This window comes from Lycorma delicatula, chromosome 2, assembly GCF_047948215.1.
Source record: "Lycorma delicatula isolate Av1 chromosome 2, ASM4794821v1, whole genome shotgun sequence".
In the NCBI taxonomy this organism is placed as follows: domain Eukaryota; kingdom Metazoa; phylum Arthropoda; class Insecta; order Hemiptera; family Fulgoridae; genus Lycorma; species Lycorma delicatula.
This window is the reverse complement of record NC_134456.1, coordinates 11,747,967-11,770,436: the sequence shown is the minus strand read 5'-3', so window position 1 is coordinate 11,770,436 and position 22,470 is coordinate 11,747,967. Positions and strand designations below refer to the sequence as shown.

The 22,470-nt window shown below is 29.7% G+C and overlaps 1 protein-coding gene across 5 annotated transcripts in view; it reads right to left on the bottom strand.

Annotated features, from left to right (window-relative positions):
• Positions 1 to 22,470, bottom strand: part of rdgC (retinal degeneration C) — a 968,675-nt gene that overhangs the window by 594,505 nt on the left and 351,700 nt on the right. For all 5 annotated transcript variants that reach the window (XM_075358273.1, XM_075358271.1, XM_075358272.1 and 2 more), the window contains one exon: positions 6,922 to 7,021. In XM_075358273.1, the coding sequence (XP_075214388.1) occupies positions 6,922 to 7,021 (100 nt within the window). The remainder of the gene's footprint in view (positions 1 to 6,921; positions 7,022 to 22,470) is intronic.

Sequence of the window (22,470 nt, the reverse complement as noted above, 5' to 3'; positions counted from 1 at the left end):
AAATCTTTTTCATTAACTGGAAATAGATTATTATTCATTACCGTGCGGAATGCAGACGACAGTTCAACAAAGTTAAAAAAAAAGAAAGACTACCTATGAAATAAATATCATTACTGTCAGAAAAATACAATTCTACCTTATCTTTTTTATCTCAATTTTGCCTTTACATGCATTAAAAATTATTTTTTTTTTGTCTTCAGTCATTTGACTGGTTTGATGCAGCTCTCCAAAATTCCCTATCTAGTGCTACTCGTTTCATTTCAGTATACCCTGCACATCCTACATCCCTAACAATTTGTTTTACATATTCCAAACGCGGCCAGGCTACACAATTTTTTCCTTCTACCTGTCCTTCCAATATTAAAGCGACTATTCCAGGATGCCTTAGTATGTGGCCTATACGTCTGTCTCTTCTTTTAACTATATTTTTCCAAATGCTTCATCTATTTGCCGCAATACCTCTTCTTTTGTCACTTTATCCACCTATCTGATTTTTAACATTCTCCTATAGCACAGCATTTCAAAAGCTTCTAATCTTGTCGTCTCAGATACTCCGATCGTCCAAGTTTCACTTCCATATAAAGCGACACTCCAAACATACACTTTCAAAAATCTTTTCCTGACATTTAAATTAATTTTTGATGTAAACAAATTATATTTCTTAGTGAAGGCTCGTTTCGCTTGTGGTATTCGGCATTTTATATCGCTCCTGCTTCGTCCATCTTTAGTAATTCTACTTCCCAAATAACAAAATTCTTCTACCTCCATAATCTTTTCTCCTCCTATTTTCACATTCAGCGGTCCATCTTTGTTATTTCTACTACATTTCATTACTTTTGTTTTGGTCTTGTTTATTTTCGCGCGATAGTACTTGAGTAGGACTTCATCTATGCCGTTCATTGTTTCTTCTAAATCCTTACTACTCTCGGCTAGAATTACTATATCATTTTCAAATCGTAGCATCTTTATCATTTCACCTTGTACTGTTACTCCGAATCTAAATTGTTCTTTAACATCATTAACTGCTAGTTCCATGTAAAGATTAAAAAGTAACGGAGATAGGGAACATCCTTGTCGGACTCCCTTTCTTATTACGGCTTCTTTCTTATGTTCTTCGATTATTACTGTTGCTGTTTGGTTCCTGTACATGTTAGCAATTGTTCTTCTATCTCTGAATTTGAACCCTAATTTTTTTTAAATGCTGAAAATTTTATTCCAGTCTAGTTATCAAATGCCTTTTCTAAGTCTATAAACGCCAAGTATGTCGGTTTGTTTTTCTTTAATCTTCCTTCTACTATTAATCTGAGGCCTAAAATTGCTTCCCTTGTCCCTATACTTTTCCTGAAACCAAATTGGTCTTCTCCTAACACTTCTTCCACTCTCCTCTCAATTCTTCTATATAGAATTCTAGTTAAGATTTTTGATGCGTGACTAGTTAAACGAATTGTTCTGTATTCTTCACACTTATCTGCCCCTGCTTTCTTTGGTATCATGACTATAACACTTTTTTTGAAGTCTGACGGAAATTCCCCTTTTTCATAAATATTACACATCAGTTTGTATAATCTATCAATCGCTTCCTCACCTGCACTGCGCAGTAAATCCGTCTATTTCAGGAGCCTTTCTGCCATTTAAATCTTTTAATGCTCTCTTAAATTCAGATCTCAGTATTGTATCTCCCATTTCATCCTCCTCAACTTCCTCTTCTTCCTCTATAACACCATTTTCTAATTCATTTCCTCCGTATAACTCTTCAATATATTCCACCCATCTATCGACTTTACCTTTCGTATTATTTATTGGTGTAACATCTTTGTTTAACACATAAACTTATAAATAAATTTATAAAACTTATAAATATGCTTAACATAACCAGGTAAATAATAACAATTATTTTTCTGCAGTTTGAGAAGATGCATTTATATAATTTTCAAGGATAGATAAGGAATTGTATTTTGAAAAGAGTAAATACAGTGGAATGAAAACAGTAAATAAAGTTAATGGATTAAAAGCTAAACGTTTTTATATTAACTAAACTAAAAATGTTTAAAAGCAATCGAATTATCTCCTACATACCGAACTATCAATATTTTAATGATATTTGCAAAAGAAAAACAGTTTTGTTATAAACAATACTTCTTTAAGTATAAAGAATAACGAAATTTTCTATAATCTTTATATAACATCACATATTATTAAAAAACAAAAAGAGCATCTGTTAAAATCTCACATACTTTAAACGAGTAAATCTGTTTAAACTTAAAAAAAAAAAAAACTTGGAACTAATTTTAAACACTCTTTGTAAAAGTTGAAAGAGCTTATCTAAGTTATGAATAGCTATATATTAAAGTGTTTTTTTTCTTATCACGTAATATAATTGGATTTCACTAGAAACCGGCTAACCTATATAGAAAACTCTGAAGTTTTTATAACGCCCTAACTTTTAGCTTGATTTAAAATTTTCTTTACTTTCTCTTGTAAAACACAAAGTAAAAATAAACGCAAAGCATAATATTTTTACTCAATATTTGTTATACACTATTTATTTTTTTTTACTAAATAAATTTAATTTTAGCCATCAGTTTACTTTATTTTTTCTTAGCATTTCCTAGCGATATCAAAGAGATTATAAAAAATAAATATAGAATAAAAATAAACTTTTTAATTTTTATTCTTGAATTTACGTTTAAGTAAAATCTTTTCATGTAAACGTAGATTATTTTTGTATTTTGTTTAGTTTTTTTTTTCATTAACTTAATATGTAAATTATACAAATATCATGTTGTGAAATTAACCTCTAACAAAAACTTAATTCATTTTTTTAATTTTGAGTTACATTAAAGATTTCTTTAACAAATTTTTCTTAATTTTTTATTACAGTCCATGCTTACAATCAATACAGGAAGGAGGCACTCTCTGGCTACTTGCAGGCAAAGCTTGCCTTCCGATTGCCATTAAGCCCCTTGTTGTAGTGTTTTTGCTCGCCCTAATAGACACAGGCACTGGTACCAGGATGGAGATTACCTCTTTAATGGTAAACTATTTAGCTTTAGCTAGCTGAGAGGCAAGTGGCTCAAATCCGTTTACCAAAGCCAAGAACAATCCTTAAACTTATTAAGCCTCTGGATCATTCTTCTATGAACTGCTGCAGAAGCACTTCAGGAATCTTCAAGAAACCCCAACAAATGTTCACATTGTTCCTCAAATTGTGCTACTAGAGAGACAGAACAACCAGCCCTTCCCCCAGCCTTAATGAAAGCACTAATCAGACTACTTTTTGGTATCCGGATGGATACCTGCCTGAATAGCTTATTTCATTGAAGGATAAGACGGATACATCCTCTACTCCGCTCCCGACAACCTCTTCATTTCTAATTGCAGATAACATATTAGATTTTGGGTTCTACAAATGACATACTTATTTATGATAAATTAATTTTATATAGAGTGAATAATGCCACACCTGACCGGGATTCAAACCTAGAGCTTTCTAAATGAAATGAGAAAACACTACTGATCCATTAAGATGGCTTCCAAGGAATAAAATGCAGTAACTTTTTTTTCGTGTAATATTCTTTAAGCAAACAAACAAAAAATTTTAAATAAAAGAATATTATGATATAAATTTGTAAGATGTTATAAGCAGGGAAAACCGATGTATAAAACATAAGTTACAGCTACTAAAAAATTCTTTTAAAAATAAAAAAAGAAGAAAAAAATTCAATGATCAGATTAGACGATCAGTGTCATAAAGTTTTGGTAAAATTTCAGTTTACGATTTCGGTAATACTGATTTTAAAAAAAAATTGAAAATTATTTATGTGTGCAATTCAAAACTTTTCCTCGGACTTTGTACTACCAGTTAAACTTACTGCTCAAAACTTACAAAGGACACTTACTGTTCAAATACATTTAAATGAATTTTAGTAACATAAGCACTCCCTCATTATATGTTTTATATTACCTAACCGATAAATTAAAATTTCACATTAATTTATAAAAATATATAGGTTAACTTTAACTTTCTTAAAAGAAAAAAAAAAAAATGGGAGTTGGTTCTATATGCTTGTGAGTAATAATATATACTTTAGGTATAAACTAAAAAAATAAATTACTTGCCAGTTCTGTAAAGCTTTCTATAAAGAAATTTTAAGTATTGTAATTAAGTATTCATAATTTTTATAGTTTTTTTGTAATAAATCATAATATTATTCTAGAACATTTCATCAAAGTTTAGAAAGCTCAAGTGACATGCTGAGTGGGGGTGGATTGCAGGAAGGATGACTGGCATCTTGCTACTTTGGACTTCTATTGTTTTACACTTCACATTACTATCCCCTCCACTTTAAAATTACAGTGTCAACAATACTTCAGAAATCCACGATTGATCATCTGTGAATTTATGTTTTCTAGACTTTGAAAAGTTATAATGATATCATGTCAATGGTCAAAAAAAGAACATATTTTAGGGTAGGTTTAATAATTTATTTGCAGAAGAACCAATAACACAAGAATAGGATGAAAGACTAGCTTTAATTGAGAAAAAAATTGGGAAAGGATTTCTTTTTACTTTTCAGTTCAAATACAGAAGCAATAATAAAAAAAAATTGAACAAAAATCTGTAGTTCATATTGATAATACAATTAGAGAAAAAAAGATGTTCAGAATCGTTGATGACATCTTTCTTCTGGAGAAATACTAAAAAAACGTTTGCAGAAATACTGAATCACATTGTTTTGTTAGAGAAATTTAATTTCAACATAATTAACATAAATATAAGGTAATAAAATTGGACAAAAAAGTGCAATAAAGGTTCTAATTCAAGATAGGTGAATATGGCAGACAGCGTACTGGAACTGACAAACTAAAACAATAAGATATCAAAAATAGATTAACATAAACTTTCATGATTAGAAGAATCTGCTGTTGAAGAATCATAATTAAATTTTATAAAGAAGAAAATATTTTGGTATAAAATATTTGGATACTGAATAAAAGAATATAGAAGCTACAGAAATTAGATTTTTAAGAGCAGTTTAGGAATGTTTCTAACTTTTACCACTTCATTAATGTGGTTATTCAAAACAAATTGGGTGTAACTAATATCTCTGACAATAACAAGATACCAATATAGATGAAAAAATCATGAATCATGTTCCAAGACTGGCAAGTGATTAGGATTTCTGAGCAGATCATGGATTATTAAGCAGTTATTTGGTAGATCAACCAACGAAAAGATGGGAGGAGAGTTAGCAATGCCAGAACAGGCCTGAACTGCAAAAGGCAAAAGAAAAAGAGAAAGAAAAGATTTTCTTTATCTTAAAGAAACCCAGAATTAAATAATCTGGGTGTAAAATAAAGTTTGATTTTACCATGAAAAGATTTAAAAACTGAAAGGAATGATGAATACATCAAACAAGGCAAATTACTCATTACAAAAAAATCTTATATGAAAAGTAGAACTTTTAACATATATGTCATTCATCAATCATTCGTAGTGTTCTGCAATTAGGGTAACTCCTGTCACGGCTGCTGCTGTATACCTTTTTCTATTCTTTGCTAAGCTCTTTGTTTCAGCATATTTTTCATTTTCTATAATTATATCTATCATATTTGAAATCTATTCCTTCCTCTTCCTTTCCTTACATTCACCAAGCTTTCTGTCGCATTGACTAATTCACCAAGCCTTCTTCTCATCAATCCCCTAGCCAGTTCTTTTCCCCACAATCAATCACATTTAGCATTTTCCTGTTCTCTCATATTCTCCTTAATACTTTTTCATTTGTTACATGGTCTTTCCATCTGACATTTATCATTCTGCGCCACATTCACATCTCAAAAGTCTCAATTATCTGTCTATTTTTCTCATTATCCACGTTTCAGCTATGTAGAGTATCACACTCCAAATAAAACATTTCATTAATCTCTTCCTAAATATTAATTTTATGTTACCACACAGCAGTCTTCCCTTCTTATTAAATTCCTGATTACTTCTTTATATTCTTGTTTTAATTTCTACTGTGCAAAACAGGTCATCAGTTATAAAGCACTCTAAATACTGAAATTCCTTCACCTGCTCTATAGCTTCATTTCCTATTTTAATCTTAATTCTTTCCTCTTTTCCACCTAATACCATACATTTTGTATTATTTTTGTTGATCCTCATACCCTAACTTTTACAAGCTTCAGTTAAGTCACAAAGCATTTCATTTAGTTAATTTGGGCTCTCTGCCAGTATTGCCACATCATCAGCAAAATGTATACATTAATTCTTCTTCCCCCAATGTTTATTCTTCTTCCCCCAACATTTATTCTTCTTTTCCCATTCAGACAGCATTTAATTATTTCTTCCAGTTATATACTAAACAGTTTTGGTGACATGCAGCATTCCTGCCTTACTCTCATTCCAATCCCTATTCTTCCTGTCATTTTGGCTTCTCCCCTCATTTTTATTCTGTGGTTATAGTACAGCTTTTCTATTAGATACCTCTTAGTCAACTCCATTCTTTTCCAAAATTAACAGTTCCTGAAAAATCTCATACTCTACATATACGTAGAGTATGAGTTTTGTTAACTTTAATAAAATGATTTTTTTTTTACTATAATTTTTTTCCAAAATATCTGCATAAAATTTTACTTACTTCATTGTTAGATTTTTATAAATATCTAATCTAAATAATTAAATAAAACATATTTTTCAGATCAATAGAATATTCAAAATAAATAATTCAATACAATAACATATAATTATAATACAATAACTTTGGAAGACATGTTACTAATTTTAAGATTTTTTCTCACATTCATACATTTAATATAATTTAGTACTGGACATTTTATAAATACCAATAATTAAATTAGTAATTATATTAATTAATTAGTCATCTGCAAGAAGCTTAAAAATCTTTACTTTATTCCTACCTGTTGAAGATGATTTTGAAGTTGTATCACTTGAAATAGTCTTTTGTATTGCATTATGGGTTGGTATATGAGTTAAAAGAGCATTGAAGAATTTATATAACTGTAAAAACACAAATAAAATTACATAAATTACCATTTTTTTTAATATTTTTTTTTAATAATATTATTACAATTATTGATCTTAACTCATAATAAATATTATGTTTTAGAAATACTCATAGTTAACATACAAAAAAATTAATAAATAAGATCTTCTGATTTTGCTCTTTTCTATTTAAATTATACTAAAAGGGTTTTATAAGAAGTTTAATAGAGAAGAAACAACACTCTTCCTCTCAAACATCAGGCAGATGTCAAATTATGACACAGTTTTCCCTGCAACAGTAGTAATATGTAAATAACAATGGAACTGTAAATAAGAAACTGAGAAATACAAAAAAGTAGATTATTTCAATCAATATTTTGCATTGACTGGTTCAAAAATTCCCAGTTACAAATGATTACTTCTATTTATGGAATAATGATACTATTTCTTAATACTTCTTAATAATGATACTGTTTCTTAATATCGGGGCCTCAAGGGGTAAGTAGATAAAGTTGGGTTATTTTTCATATCTTCTTAAATTAATGAAAATATTAATCATTCAAACTCAAATGTATATTAAGATTGGTTTCATAAAATTTGGCTCAGAAAAAATCCCAAACCCAAACAGCATCAAACATTTTAAATATTAGGAATTTTTTGTTCTACCTTTGTATTTATACAAGGTAAAAAAAAAATTATTATTAAAACGTCACTATTGGAGTTTGGATCTTAAAAGAGTAAAAGAATGGTGGTCTATGGAACCAACTATCAGCAGAAGGTGAAGAGAAACACAAGTTATTATACGGGTGTCAGTGTTAAACTATCTAAACGATTGTTGGATTTTATAAACAGTTCTTATACAATAACTATGCCTACAAATTGTATATAAGCATCCAAATTTTGGTCTTTTAGTTCATATAATTTAATTTTTGAAAATTGCAGAATAATAAATGCATCAAAATTATATCATATTATTTCATTAAGAACTGTTTAAACCCAAGATTGCTTTTCAAATTTTCAACTTTATAATTTTGATAAAACAACTTTTTTAAATACATAGCTAATAACAATTGAAAATTGTTCTTTGAAACTGTACTTTTATCAAACTTAACATCGTTTGAGTGATTATTCAGCTAATGGTTAAGGGATTTGAAAATAAATCTTAACTCTGATGAAAACCATAAAAATAGTTTTTTACTGCTGAGTTAAGAATGAAGCACAATCTTAGATATTATTTTCCGGTGATATCATCACATACAGGTAAAGTTAAAAGAAAATTTAAGATCTAAAATCTGAAAATTGGGAGCTGTAATGAAGGTCAACACAAAGAAATGCAAGAACAGTCACATCAGAGCAACCTGAACATAGATCGAGGTATTCACGTATTTGGAACTACTAATATTAGAAGTTGAAGTGAATAAGTAAAGAATTTGGAGCAAAGATAAAAATGGCTAGTCAAAGATATTCTGTTAAAAGGATTTTTTTTAGCTTCTGTGTAAGACCTGCCTATCTTAGCTACGACATGGGCTCAAACAGTACAGAACAAATCAAGCTACAAGGAAAAAATATATAAATGTCAGGAGTATAATTTAGAAGATTAGAATGCATATCGTAAGAAGTGAGAGATTGAAAAGTTTAGATTCTAGTACTTCGTTGGAAGGGGAAGCTGAAACTAAGTTAATATATTTTGATCAAATGGACGAGGAATAAATACTATGAAAGTTGTGGGAACAAAATGAAACCAGAGTAATATAAGTTTATATAATTTGGGAACAGTGTATACTAGAATGAGCTAACTGCCAATCCACACAACCCATTTCAATACATCAAATAATTTCAAATTCTCGTCCATCACACTCCTCCATTAATTTTATTTCATTTTCAAATTATTAAAACTGAATTTGTGCAGCACTAGCAACACTAAACTTATTGCAAAATAACCCTCAGATCCCAGAATATGCTCCTTTTGCAAAAAATTGTCGTGGACATAATGAAAATCTTTTAATTGAACTGAAAATATGTAGAGTCATAAATAAGTTTTGTGAAAAACAGCTGTAATTCCAAACTTTTATCACCATCTGCTATTTTTCCAAACAACATCTGAAAAGCCATGGTTTTCACACACCAACTAAAAAATAAAAATGGAAAACAAAACTGAAGTCTGGTTTTTATTTTTCTATTTCTTTTTTTTTTATGACAGTAATACGGCAATGTCTCCTGCTAACTTATATAGAGGTTAGTATAGAACAAGAAGAAGATTACAGAAACAGGATGCATTAAGATCCAGGAGGAAATAACCTTGAAATAATGTTTGTGGAGTAGCATTTTTTTGTGGAAGTAATCATTCAGATGTATTGTTGACAGCCTTACTCACTGTATTCTTTAACATGGAAACAGCTAAGAAAAAAATTACCATTCACTTAACATGTAATTTTCTAATATATGGGTCTAAGTAACAAAATCTGCCGCTTGAACATCTCCAAATTCACTACATCAATTTCATTGAAATTTAGATATGCTGTAGTAGCGTATTTGAAGTTGTGTATGAAAAGTTTGATGAAGATTGGTTAAATCGTTATGATTAATTTAAGGTTGACAACAGACAACATAACCTCAATTTTTTACTTATTTATTACTTTCACACACAGTTCCAAACAATAACACAATTACATATTTTATTTTTAATAATAATAATAATAAATAAATGAAAATTCAAAAAACCAATTAATGAACTATAACATAAATTGTGAAACTTGTATGAAAATTTAGGTATCATCTGTAGATAAATGCATATTACCATAATCCTACCATATAAATGCAGGTTACCATAACGTTTTATAAAGTGAAACAGAAATTGTGAGATAAACCACCAGCAACTTAAAATAATAATAACAATCTATAAATATTGTAATCCTAAAATAGTAACTTCTTTTAACAATTTCTTCAGTAACTAGATTAGAATAATAACTTTTTAATTTCATCGATTTCTAGTAACCATACAAATAACAAATCATTATATTCTCTAAAGTTTCTTGATTCTTTATATTATTAGGTAACAAATTACACACTTTTGGAGCCACAAATGAATAAAAATGTCTAAACATTTTCAGTTTTTGAAAGGTAATACAAATTTTCATTTCTATTTAAATTACTCTTGACTTAAGTGTATGTTACTCATTACACAATTTAATTTGAGGTTATGTTGACTTAGTTTTGGTGTATTTTTAGGTTCTGCTCGGTACTTTTAATTATTTCCTTAAATTACGGTTACAATAATTTAATTTTCTTGTAAACAGAAAATAATTTTTAATGTTACTTAAAAAAAAGATATCTCTTTTAGTAGTTTCATTTAATTTATGTTTTGTATATTTTTTGTGCAAAAAATTACATAAAAAATATTATGCAAAATAAAATAAGGAAAAGTCTTCTTGCGCAGAAATGAGAAAGAATTTCTTTTAACTATTGCAATTTTGTAAAATTCAAGTATTTTATTTTTTCTTTCAAGTAGATGTTTGTTGAAATATATACATATATATATTTTTTAAATGTTAGAAACAAACACACATTTTTTGCAAATTTAAATAATTAATTAAAAATATATTACTTCACACGATGTATATTTCTTTTAATTTAATCGATTTTTTTTTTAATTCAGAAGACTAGATCTTAAAATAACGAAAATATATTGCATAACATTTTTTATGCAATTTAGATTAATGTATTTCACGTGGCTAGATTACGGAATTACAAATTGTCCCCTTTTTAATTAAAAATAATAGGTTAATTTTTTTTTGTACTTCTGCTTCATAGTATTAGTAACAAAATTGAAGCTTTCACGCTATTCTCTAATTTACAAACTTTATATTACATTAGGGAACTGGTTTTTTTTTATTTACATTTTGCGAAAATAATAAATTATCTTTTTATTTTTACTCATTATTATTCGATGAAGCAACGAAAAAATGAGATAATGAATTAAGCTTTGGCACAATATACCGTAGTCACGTGACCTCTTTGTCATAAAGCCAGATAAATTCCTTTAATAACCATTCTTTTTTACACAACAACTGCATCTAAAATAAATCTTCATAATATATTATACTTTTTTTAAATGATTAATTCTTTGTTATATGATTTTTTTTTATCGTTAAAAAGAAAACTATATAATGTATTCATTTTTTTTTTATACCAGTAGTCGAGTTGTATTTTTATCGATGAGTTTAAAGGTTAATATCCACTTTAAAAAAATAAACTATCTAAGTAAAAATAAAATAATAAACAGTCTATATGTAATATAAAGTTAGAAGATAATATCACTTTATATTACGTTTTATTTCCTTGTCAGTTTTCTATTAGGCTATGTTACTTTTTTTTCTTTTCGTTCCGACCACTCCAGATCATGTTTACATAGTTCTGACTTTTTTCTTTTTCTAAAAGATTTTCATTCTTTTTCTCTGTTGTTGTCGCCTTTCTTGCTTCTGTGTATTCAGGTTTATACCTCTTTGGAAACTTGATTCTCGAATCACTTTTCTAAATTTATCTGCGTCTTTACACAGATTCCTAGAAAAGTTTAATGTTCTATTTCTTTAAACAAGCTGGTCTTTGTGATTCTGTTTACGTAGAAATTAAATAATTTTTTTGTCAATCTTTGGTTGTTCATTCTATATAAATGTCAATAAAAGTGTAATTTTCCTTTCCGGATTAAGTCCCCTATTTTTTCTTATGTTTGTAAATTTCTTTTTCACTTTCAATTTGTAAATTCATCTTCACATCTTGGTCCATAAAGTTTTCTTAAAATTCTTTTTTCTACTTTTGTTATATTTTTTTAATTGCAGACATTCTGCTCCGAACAGTGCTTCTGATAGGACTACAGTTTTATAGTATTTCAATTTGGAATTATATGACAGGGATTTTTTATGGTAAATTTTCTTTGTGAGATAATAGACAGTTTCCATTTTTCGTACTCTATTCTTCGTTCCATTTGTTTCACTTATATTCGGTGTTATTATTTCTCCCAGAACTCTACTTATTTCTTTGTTGTCGGAAATTTTGATGGTTTAAGCTCTCTCCTCTTTGTCAGTGGAAAACCATTTACTTTTTTCATTAGAAATTTGAAAACCAATTTTGCTTATGCATTCGCTTATTTTTTTAATTTTGATTTTAGCCTCACCTATTCTCTTGAAAAATACTACAATATCGTCTGCGAAGACCAGAATATTTATATTTATGAATTTAGTTTTAGTGCCCTTTTTTATATTTACGTGTATGTATGTTTTTAACTTTTAAGTTAAAAACCGTTTTAACGTAACATTTTTGTTTTAACTTTTTAAGTTCCTTCTCCCATTCTCTGATAACGTTTTCAAGGGCACAAATAAAGAGGACCGGAGACAGTCCATCTCTTTGCCTTTCACCAGATTTAATTTCAAATTGTCCTGAAATTTCCTGAAAAAGTTTCACTTTCAATTTTGTGTTTGTTAATATTTATTTTATAATATCTATTGTCTTAGGATTTATCTTAAATTCTTCAAGAAGTTTAATTAGAGGTTCCCAGTGAATGGAATAGTAAATAACCTTTATTAAAATCTATAAAAAAAATAACTAATTTTGGATTTTTAATTTTTCGGGTATTAAAATTTGTTTTCGATTAAAGATTTACTCTGCACAACTTTTTTCAGGTGTAAATCCACCTTGATATTCTCCGATTTCTTTTTTTATTGTCAGTTGTATTTTAATTAACAATATCTTGGACAAAACTTTTTATGGGACTGAGAACAGTGAAATTCCTGTTTTAGTTGTTGATGTTTTTTGTTTCATTTCCTTTTTTGTGAAGAGGATGTATTAAAGCGTTTTTTCAGTCTACTGGAATTCTTTCTCTTTTATTTCATTTTATTAATGAAATTTATTTTTTTAAAAATTCAAGAAAGACTATAGAACACTTTTATATTTATTTTAACTGTATTCATGTGTTTTTGCTAAATAATTTATTATTACATTCTCTTCTAACATAATAATTAATATTTTCTTATTCCTCTTGAAAAATTTGTCTATTTTTCCAGTTTTCGGGCCTTTTTTCAAGATGGGGTTATTTCATTGTGGAATAGTTAATTTTTTTATTTTTTTAATTAAAAAGCCTTTGTGTTTCATAAACTGAGTAAGAAAATGTATAATATCAATGAAAACTAGCGCAAATTAAACGATATTTGTAAATAACAATGCGATTTGAAGAAAGAAGATGATTCCTTAGAACGTTCTGATAAAAACAGCGGTCCACATCCACAACGTAGTTGTCTACATTTAGGAATTATTAAAGTAATTTTCCTCCCCAGATAAAACAGGCCACTCATTTCTTTGCAAACTTCTATTTATCCTTATTATAACAATAATAATTTTTTCTTTTAACTACTTGTGTTTTATTTCTTATTTATCTTTCAAAATAAACATTACCACATAATTAATTTTTTTTATTAATTCCTTTCTGAAATAGATAGATATTACTTGGAAAATGCCGGATAACTTGAAAAGAGACTGTCAAAAATATCAAAACTGACAAGCAGAATATAAAAAGGTAAGTTATCTAACAGTTAATGTTTCTATTTTCTTTCTCCACATTTTACTCAGAAAACTTTCTGGTAAAATTTAAACGTTATCAATGAAGATTATTATTTTTTCTTTATCTTGATATATATAAATAAATTGCATTGTTTAACAGAAAAAGTTATTATAGTTTAGAATAAGCCTTGTTTTTATCGTTATTTAGATGAGATTTGTTAAACTTAATAATCATAAAAAAACAATCTAGTGTGAATATTGTAGTCGCATTTTACCGTTACTGAAAAATTTGAAGATTAATTAGCCTTATATATAACTGGAAAAATAAAGGCGATCTTATTTTATTCCAAAACAATATTTTATCTAACGTCACCCATTCGTTTCATTAGTTAAATTATCCGTAAAAGAAATGAGAAAAAGTACACCTTGATTATTAGCATTTAACCTAATTAAACTTTAAGCTAATTTAAAAATTGGTATAAATGTTAAAAAAATATTAATAATGTAAAATTTAAATTATTTTATTATCTTTACAATTTGGGCGTTTTTAGATCTTTGGTTTTCTGATTACTGCCCGTTTTTCAATAACTGGTTGTTAATCAGAAACGATAAGTTGTAAAAATAAAAAAAAATAAAAAATACATTACACCATAATTTTGATGAACACTTATTATTTGATGCAGCACACTCTCTTTTAATCACTGACGCGTAGAACGAGCATCCTGAACTGATCAATTTACGTAATATTTCATCATTTACTATTCATGATACCGCTGTTTGTTTTTATAAAATGTAATTTCACTAATAAACCTAGAATTTTTTTTTGAGGTTTTAGGGCCATCGACTACTTTGGTCATTAGCCCCTTCCACTGCAAAATAGAGAAAAAAAGAAAATAACACTTATGTTATTTCACACTTCTAATGAAACTAAAGACTGTAAATTCATTCTTGATTTTAAACTGAAATGCTAAAACACAATCGCTAATAATCTTGATTCTTAAAACATATCACATTTATCTACCTCTTAGGCACTACTTCGACCATCCTTTCTTGCAGATTTTTTTTTCATTCTTCTTACGGCCTCTACTTCTGATGACTGTCTGAGGCTTCGGAAATAGCATCTTCCTCCTTTTGTGATATCAGTGATATTCTGCGACTGACATCAGGTGATGACAACTTTGACAGAGCGGTTAGCATGGTTGTATTGAATCTAAACTTGATTCGATCTCCAGTGGTACACATTCGGCGGCTGACGTACTCGACTCCTCTCCTTATGTACCCTCTTGTCTTTTGGAGGTTCCATACGTGCCCTCTCTACTAAAGACCTCCGTGATTTTATGGGCTCCATTTTTTATTTTTTCCAAATTTTCTTTTTCTAAAATTTTCATCTGTATCTTGTCACTTTCCTGCACAGGTATTTTGGTAATTTCAACTTTTTTCGGGGTTTTTTTCTTGCCTGCATTCATTATTCTTCGTCTTCAAAGGTTCATTTCTCAAAGGATATGAATTCGTTTGCTTAACATCTACTAATCTCCTATTTCGGTTTAAGCTATCCTCTCTGGTTGGATAAGTCCTAACTTTATTGTCGACGATTCGTTCAACCATAATTGCTAACGCTGAAGTCAGTTCCGCAATCACATGCTTTAAATTGAAAGAAGCTACAGGAAATGACACTACTTGTGCATATGATATTGTTTTCGGCGATTTATTTTTTACAATTTTCTTCTCCTCGACGTAGCTCACCTGTTTAATGGTTTTAATCTCTTGGATTGCTAGCTCTTCTTTATATATTGGACAATTTGTATATCTCGCTGAATGATTCTCCTGACAATTGATGCACATAGGTGGATCCCTGCATAGGTCATCAGGATGGTGCGATTCACCACACAGATCTGTTTCCTAGAGCAACATGCCGCTGTGTGTGCACACCGCTGACATCTAAAGCATCGCAATGGCGTCGGGACGGACGGACGTCTAGTCTGTGAAAGCCAGTCTTTACCTTTTCTGGGCACCTTGGCTTGTGGAATGTCCATACGTGCAACGCCGTATATTTCAGTATACCTTCGACATCTTACATCCCTAACAATTTGTTTTACATATTCCAAACGTGGCCTGCCTACACAATTTTTCCCTTCTACCTGTCCTTCCAATATTAAAGCCACTATTCCAGGATGCCTTAGTATGTGACCTATAAGTCTGCCTCTTCTTTTAACTATATTTTTCCAAATGCTTCTTTCTTCATCTATTTGCCGCAATACCTCTTCATTTGTCACTTTATCCACCTATCTGATTTTTAACATTCTCCTATAGCACCGCATTTCAAAAGCTTCTAATCTTTTCTTCTCAGATACTCCGATCGTCCAAGTTTCACTTCCATATAAAGCGACACTCCAAACATACACTTTCAAAAATCTTTTCCTGACATTTAAATTAATTTTTGATGTAAACAAATTATATTTCTTACTGAAGGCTCGTTTAGCTTGTGCTATTCGGCATTTTATATCGCTCCTGCTTCGTCCATCTTTAGTAATTCTACTTCCCAAATAACAAAATTCTTCTACCTGCGTAATCTTTTCTCCTCCTATTTTCACATTCAGCGGTCCATCTTTGTTATTTCTACTACATTTCATTCCTTTTGTTTTGTTCTTGTTTATTTTCATGCGATAGTTCTTGCGTAGGACTTCATCTATGCCGTTCATTGTTTCTCCTAAATCCTTTTTACTCTCGGCTAGAATTACTATATCATCGGCAAATCGTAGCATCTTTATCTTTTCACCTTGTTCTGTTACTCCGAATCTAAATTGTTCTTTAACATCATTAACTGCTAGTTCCATGTAAACATTTATATTAACGGTGAATAAATTGGATCATAGTTGTAGTCACATGATAATCGTAATCGTCTACTTAACCAAGTGAAAACTTTAAAACGTTTTTTTTTATTTTTACTTAAGTTCAAATATTAGTGAAATGGATTATAAGATATTTTAAGATAAATTTTTAAGGCATTTAATTCTTAACTTAAACGAGAATAAATACTTTTAATTCATCATAGATCTCATGAAGTGTTAGCATAATTACATTGGTATATTAATAGTCATATTGTTCCCAGCGAGACTCATAAAAAATTATTCACTAGTATTAGAAGTAATATTAGTAATTATGAAACAACATTTTATACCTAACTGTAGAACAAGAGAAAACAAATTAAAAGAAATAATAAATGACAAGAAAAACGATTAAACGATGATAATAAAAAGAAAATAATTTGTTTTAAATAAAAATGGAAGAGATAATGCATTATACTCACAGCTGAAGTTGCACTTAAGATGCTATAGAACCCCTAAGGACCAGAACGTATATCTTTTTAATTTTCTAACGTTCCCCGTTGTCAATGTGATTCACGGGTAAGTGATTCACGCGGTCGTTAAATCACAGTTTGTACTTTAAACTGAAACGCTGTGTTTCCTCCCGGACTTATCGTTAATCTAAATCTAAATATTCGCGTATTTCACTGTTTTTTTTTTTTCAAACCAAGGTGGCTCTCTTATACGCCACCTTAGTTTATTTTGAAACTACTGTAATATTTTGACCCTGGACTTGTTCGCAGTACCCCAAAGTTGGATCCTTTAGATACAGAACGTTTTGAAAATTGTTGAATAAATCAACAGCGTATTAGGTAAATATAATTGATAACGCTACCCAACAACCAGAACATTTTCTTGAACTTTATCTCAAGTTGCCTTTTCCTCTCATACGAACATTCCGCGTTAGCCGAACAAGGTGCAGATCTAGGTATCTTACATTCTCAATCTTACATTCTAGGTGGAATTACAATTTAGTGGTGAATACAATTGTAATTTTTAATGATCAAATAAATTATAAATCACTGAATATCGCTTGAGGACATCCCGTATAAAAATAAAATTTATTTTATTTATCATGAGTACCGATTTTACATCTATCTCGAGATATAGTTAAACCGGTTTAGTTCACCCACTAGTAGTTTTCCAGTAGAATTTTCCCTGATGTAAGTATAGGCTATTCGATTAAGTTATGAAATTAATTAAACAATCACTTTATTCTGTTATAATCAAATTATGTCCTACAGTTCACTGGAAACTGTTGCTCCATACATCATTGTATTGTTAAATTAAATATATAATATTTATTATTTTTTATCTTCTTTATTTTCTCCGTCCTTCGGATCCGGATACGCAACTAAGCATAAACATAGATCTGAGGAGGCTAGCGCCTCAAACTACCTCGGAAGGGCAAAAGACCCCGCCCAAGTAGCCAGGACTCGGTCTTTCCTTGCTTGCCATGCCTCTAATGAATAGCTTCCAAAAGGGAACCACCCACCGGGACACCGGACTTGATGCCTTGTCTCTATTGGGGAACTCTCAAGGGAATTCCCCACCGGGACTACGTTCTTACATTCTCCCCAATGACATCTCAAAGGAGTCCCCACCCGATCATTGAAGGTGGAAGACCGAAGTTTCCCACCCCACCCGGATGGGGCTGCCCCTCAAAGACGCCATGACGTTACTGTGAAAACACAACTCACGACGCAGATGGAACCGTCTTGCATACCCGACATCGCTTGCAGGATGTACATCGTGCTCCTGTTAACAATCTACGTGTACAAACGTGAAACAATGGCCACTTCTATCGGTGCCATTACAGAACTTGGCCCTAGGGCCTGCACTTCAAAATCTGAAGCGGAGGTCGTCGGAGGAAACGCCGCATCACCCGACAGGCGACCCTCCAAATGCGAACACGCCCATCAGACAGCAGTTTGTCCGCAAGGATGGGCGGCACTGCCAATGTGATAATCTGCGCTGAGCCGTAAGCTGCGTAAGTAACTCATTCTGCATCCACATCCTTTACTAGGACGTGAACCCTCCTATCAGTCCTTTCCAGTCAGGGCCGTGATAGCACCCTCCACTTTTCCGGTGAAAACTGCTCAACTGACGAAAATTTTCAAACATATAATATTAATATTTTTTAACAACACGATTTAATATATTAATATTATTTAATATTGTATATAATAGAATTTACTTTTTCTTATTTTTGTTCACGCCTGGTAAGATAAACTATTCATATTTAAATTTGACGATTCCCATCCATAATAAGAATTTGGTTCTACTTATCCAACTGAAAACTCTAATTTTTTTTTATATAAGTTCCAATATTAGTGAAATGGATTACAAGATAATTTACGTTAAATTTTTAACCTATTTAATTCTTAACTTAGACAAGAATAAATAATTTTATTTCATCATAGATCGCATTAAGTGTTTACATAATTACGTTGCTATATTAACAGTTAATTCCAGTATATTTTGTTATATTATTCGTTAAAAGCGAACTGTTTATTTTACTCTTGTTTACAAGTACTTCCAACTTAACAGATTTGTAAAACGAATGGATAATTTTTATAGTTGCTACTAAAAGTAGAGTATCTTATTTTAATTAATAATTATGACTGACGATGATAATCATGATTAGGTTCTGTCATCTGACTAGTTTCACAACATAGTCTATTTCTAAACCCATTGATCCTTTCCTACCTAGATTTCGCCTACCCTTACTTCCTTTATTCTTGTTATCAATTAATTAATTCAAGCCTTGACTTTTTCCTTACTCTCTAGCCATCCTACCAAACTTTTCCAATTATGTACAATTATGTACTTTTGATACTACTGTGTATGATATACAGGTCAACTTAGAACTAGGTACAATAAATACTCTATGACTTATAGATAGTTGGAATTCATGTATTTTTTTTAACCTATGAATTTTATTGGTAGTTGGACAAAAAGTATGTTCTAGTCTTGTAAATTTAGAACCTTGCCGGGAATCTAACTCGGGACTACCATCTTGCAGTCAATGATATTACTAACCGATTCATCAAACCCTTACTTTTTTTATTGTATACTAATTTTGGTTTGATTTCAGAGATTTTTGTTCCTAAATATCAGTAAACAAATGAATTTTAATACATTCATAAATACTGTAATTAAATCTTTACTTGTGTTGCGAATAAATTTTTATTAGTGGTGCGAATAAAAGTCATGAAAAACTTTCATATTTTACTTAAAAAAAACATCAATAAAATATTTTTGAAAAGATGGACTCTAAAACCTTGATTTGATTGACGGGAAATTCATACAGTCAGTCTTCGCATAATCACTGTTTTACCGCAAGTTATCGATATGTTTTTAATATTATAAAAAATAAAACAATTGCAAAAGAAGAAAATAAAATATATTACGAAAAAAAGGATGAATTTTTCATTTCGTTTTATTCTAAACTCTTAAATTCTCAATTCAATAAAAAAAACCTACTATTTGTAAATGTTACTGATTTTAAACGATATTTAAAAAGGAAATATTAGAGATTTTAAAATTCTAAAACTCCACGAACTTTGACCTTATCAATATTTTGTGCCGGTTTCAAATACAAATTTCACTCATCCACTTTATTTTGTAATTTGTAAGCAACAGTCAAGTGTTTGTTTAAATCGAGCATTAATTTGCAACATTCAATCTATTTGTTGTTTTAATTGTTAGTATCGTTAGCGTTTAACGTTTATTTTTAAACAGTCAATATTTGTTCCACGAAAAAGCTGATACTGTAATAAAAAAGAAATCCCTACTTTTATTTTTATTTCAAATGTGTACTTTACAGAATAAATATTCGAGTTTACATATCTTAATCATAAAATCGATAAATTTTGTTATAACTACAAAATTCAACGAAATATTTTTTTTCTGAATGCTTTAGCATTTCATTCACGTAGCTGATTATGTTACAAAAAAAAATCATACATATTAAAGTAGTATTATTTAGAGTAATACTTATGTAATAAATATTAGTTGATTTTTCCTGAGAAATAATTTTTTACGTCAAGATATTTTAACAGAAATGATAGAGTAAATACAAAGTAGATCAACGCTAGAGTCCACGCAAATATAAGAAGCCGTATCACTAACCTTCTGTAAATATCTATAGTTTAGCTCACGAAAGAAGGCATTTAGTTTGAACCTTAATGTTACATAACCAGAGGTTATTTTTGTATATGCAGTTAAAAATTATTTCGATACGATGACGGATACAGATATATATTTATATACATATATATTACATAAATATATATAAAAATTACGTCTCTAAAATTCTTTAAGCAATAATGAAAAAAATTAAATCTAACAGATCGTATCATACCGAAAAACAGATCGTTTTGTTCTACAGGTACTTAAATAACTGATTCTGATATCCTTCATAACATCATATACGATAGAATATTATGATTAATATTTTATTTAGACAAATTTTCACATCTGTCAACATAGAAAATTACAAACAATTTTCTAAACAAGAGAAAACTTAAAAGCGGTTCAGAATTAGGTTGACTGACAAAGTTTAAAATGAAGAACTTTAAAAATAACAAAAAAAAAGAGGCTGTCGTAAATTTTCGTTCAATGAAGAGTAAAGTTGATAGTTCTGTATTAATGGATGAAAATTTAAAAGTGAAAGATAACAGGGGAGATAAAATTTAGAATATACGAAGCAAAAAAAAAGTGATACTTTACATAAATAACGAAAATATCTATCTATTTCCTACAGTTTGAACATAGATTTTGTTTATTAAATTTTCACATTTTAGTATATAAATATAACTTATTAGATTGACAAAAAATTGCCAATGAGACATGAAGTAAATAGTAATTTTTATAACGTTAGTGATCTGCAAAATTAATATTTATTTAATAGTTTATAAAATCTCAGTTGCTTTTAAATGAAATAAAACGATTTGTTTTATATTATATATTAATAAATCTCTCCGATAAAGTAATTTAAATATTTTCAGCTTGATTCATAACTGAAATAACATGAAATGACATTTGGGAAATGGAATCTTATTTCAACCTCCTGAAGTGTACACGAAGTTATTACTTTGGGTGAAGTGAACTGTAATGCTTACAGTACTTCATTTACTTGGAACTGAAAAAAATACTCCTGCGCGTACACCAACACATATAATACACGTACATCCGGACATATGCACATTAATACATATTGTTTACAGCAGCACTAAATCTAGTCACGCCATGCACATACTTCTTCTTATGTTGTAAATTTTGTCGATTCTAAATTGAAGAATCCATCAGTATTCCTATTTTATACTAGGGTAGAATCACTTAGTGCACATCGCTTTTTCTTAAACAGATTGGTATCTAAATCCCTCTCTACTACGTAATTCGTTGTAATATTTGTAGTGTGTGTGTGTGTGTGTGTGTGTGTTTTTTGTGTGGGTATGTGTGTATAGATCTGTTTGTATGTGTGTATGTATGAGTGTGTGTGTGTGTGTGTGTGTGTGTGTGTGTGTGTGTGTGTGTGTGTGTGTGTGTGTGTGTGTGTGTGTGTGTGTGTGCGCGCGCGCGCGCATGTGAATGAAAATGATACGTATATGTTTACGTATGTAAATGAAAATGTATATATTATTCTACCTTTCCTCTCTCTTAATGTCAGTGTAAATTACTGTATAGTGAATTGGGAACTACTTTCTCATTCTCCTTTATAACTAATCTTTCTTTTTTTTCAAACAAAAACTACAATCTATTACATTATGCATGTACATTTTCAGGAATTAAACATCTTTATTCCTAAAATTCCTTTGGGATCGTCGAATAAATAGCGATGTTAATCTCCTCCCACTCCACATACCTACTTTACGGCCTCTTCAGTTTTGTCCTTTCCTCTCTGGAAGACTCAATGGTAAAACTAGTTTTGGGAATAGAGGTGCCCTGAAATGCGTCAACTACGAATTTTAGGGTGATAATACTAGGATGGGCAGAAAATAACATTCAAATCATTTATGAAAAACCTAGCGGAAACATAAAATACTG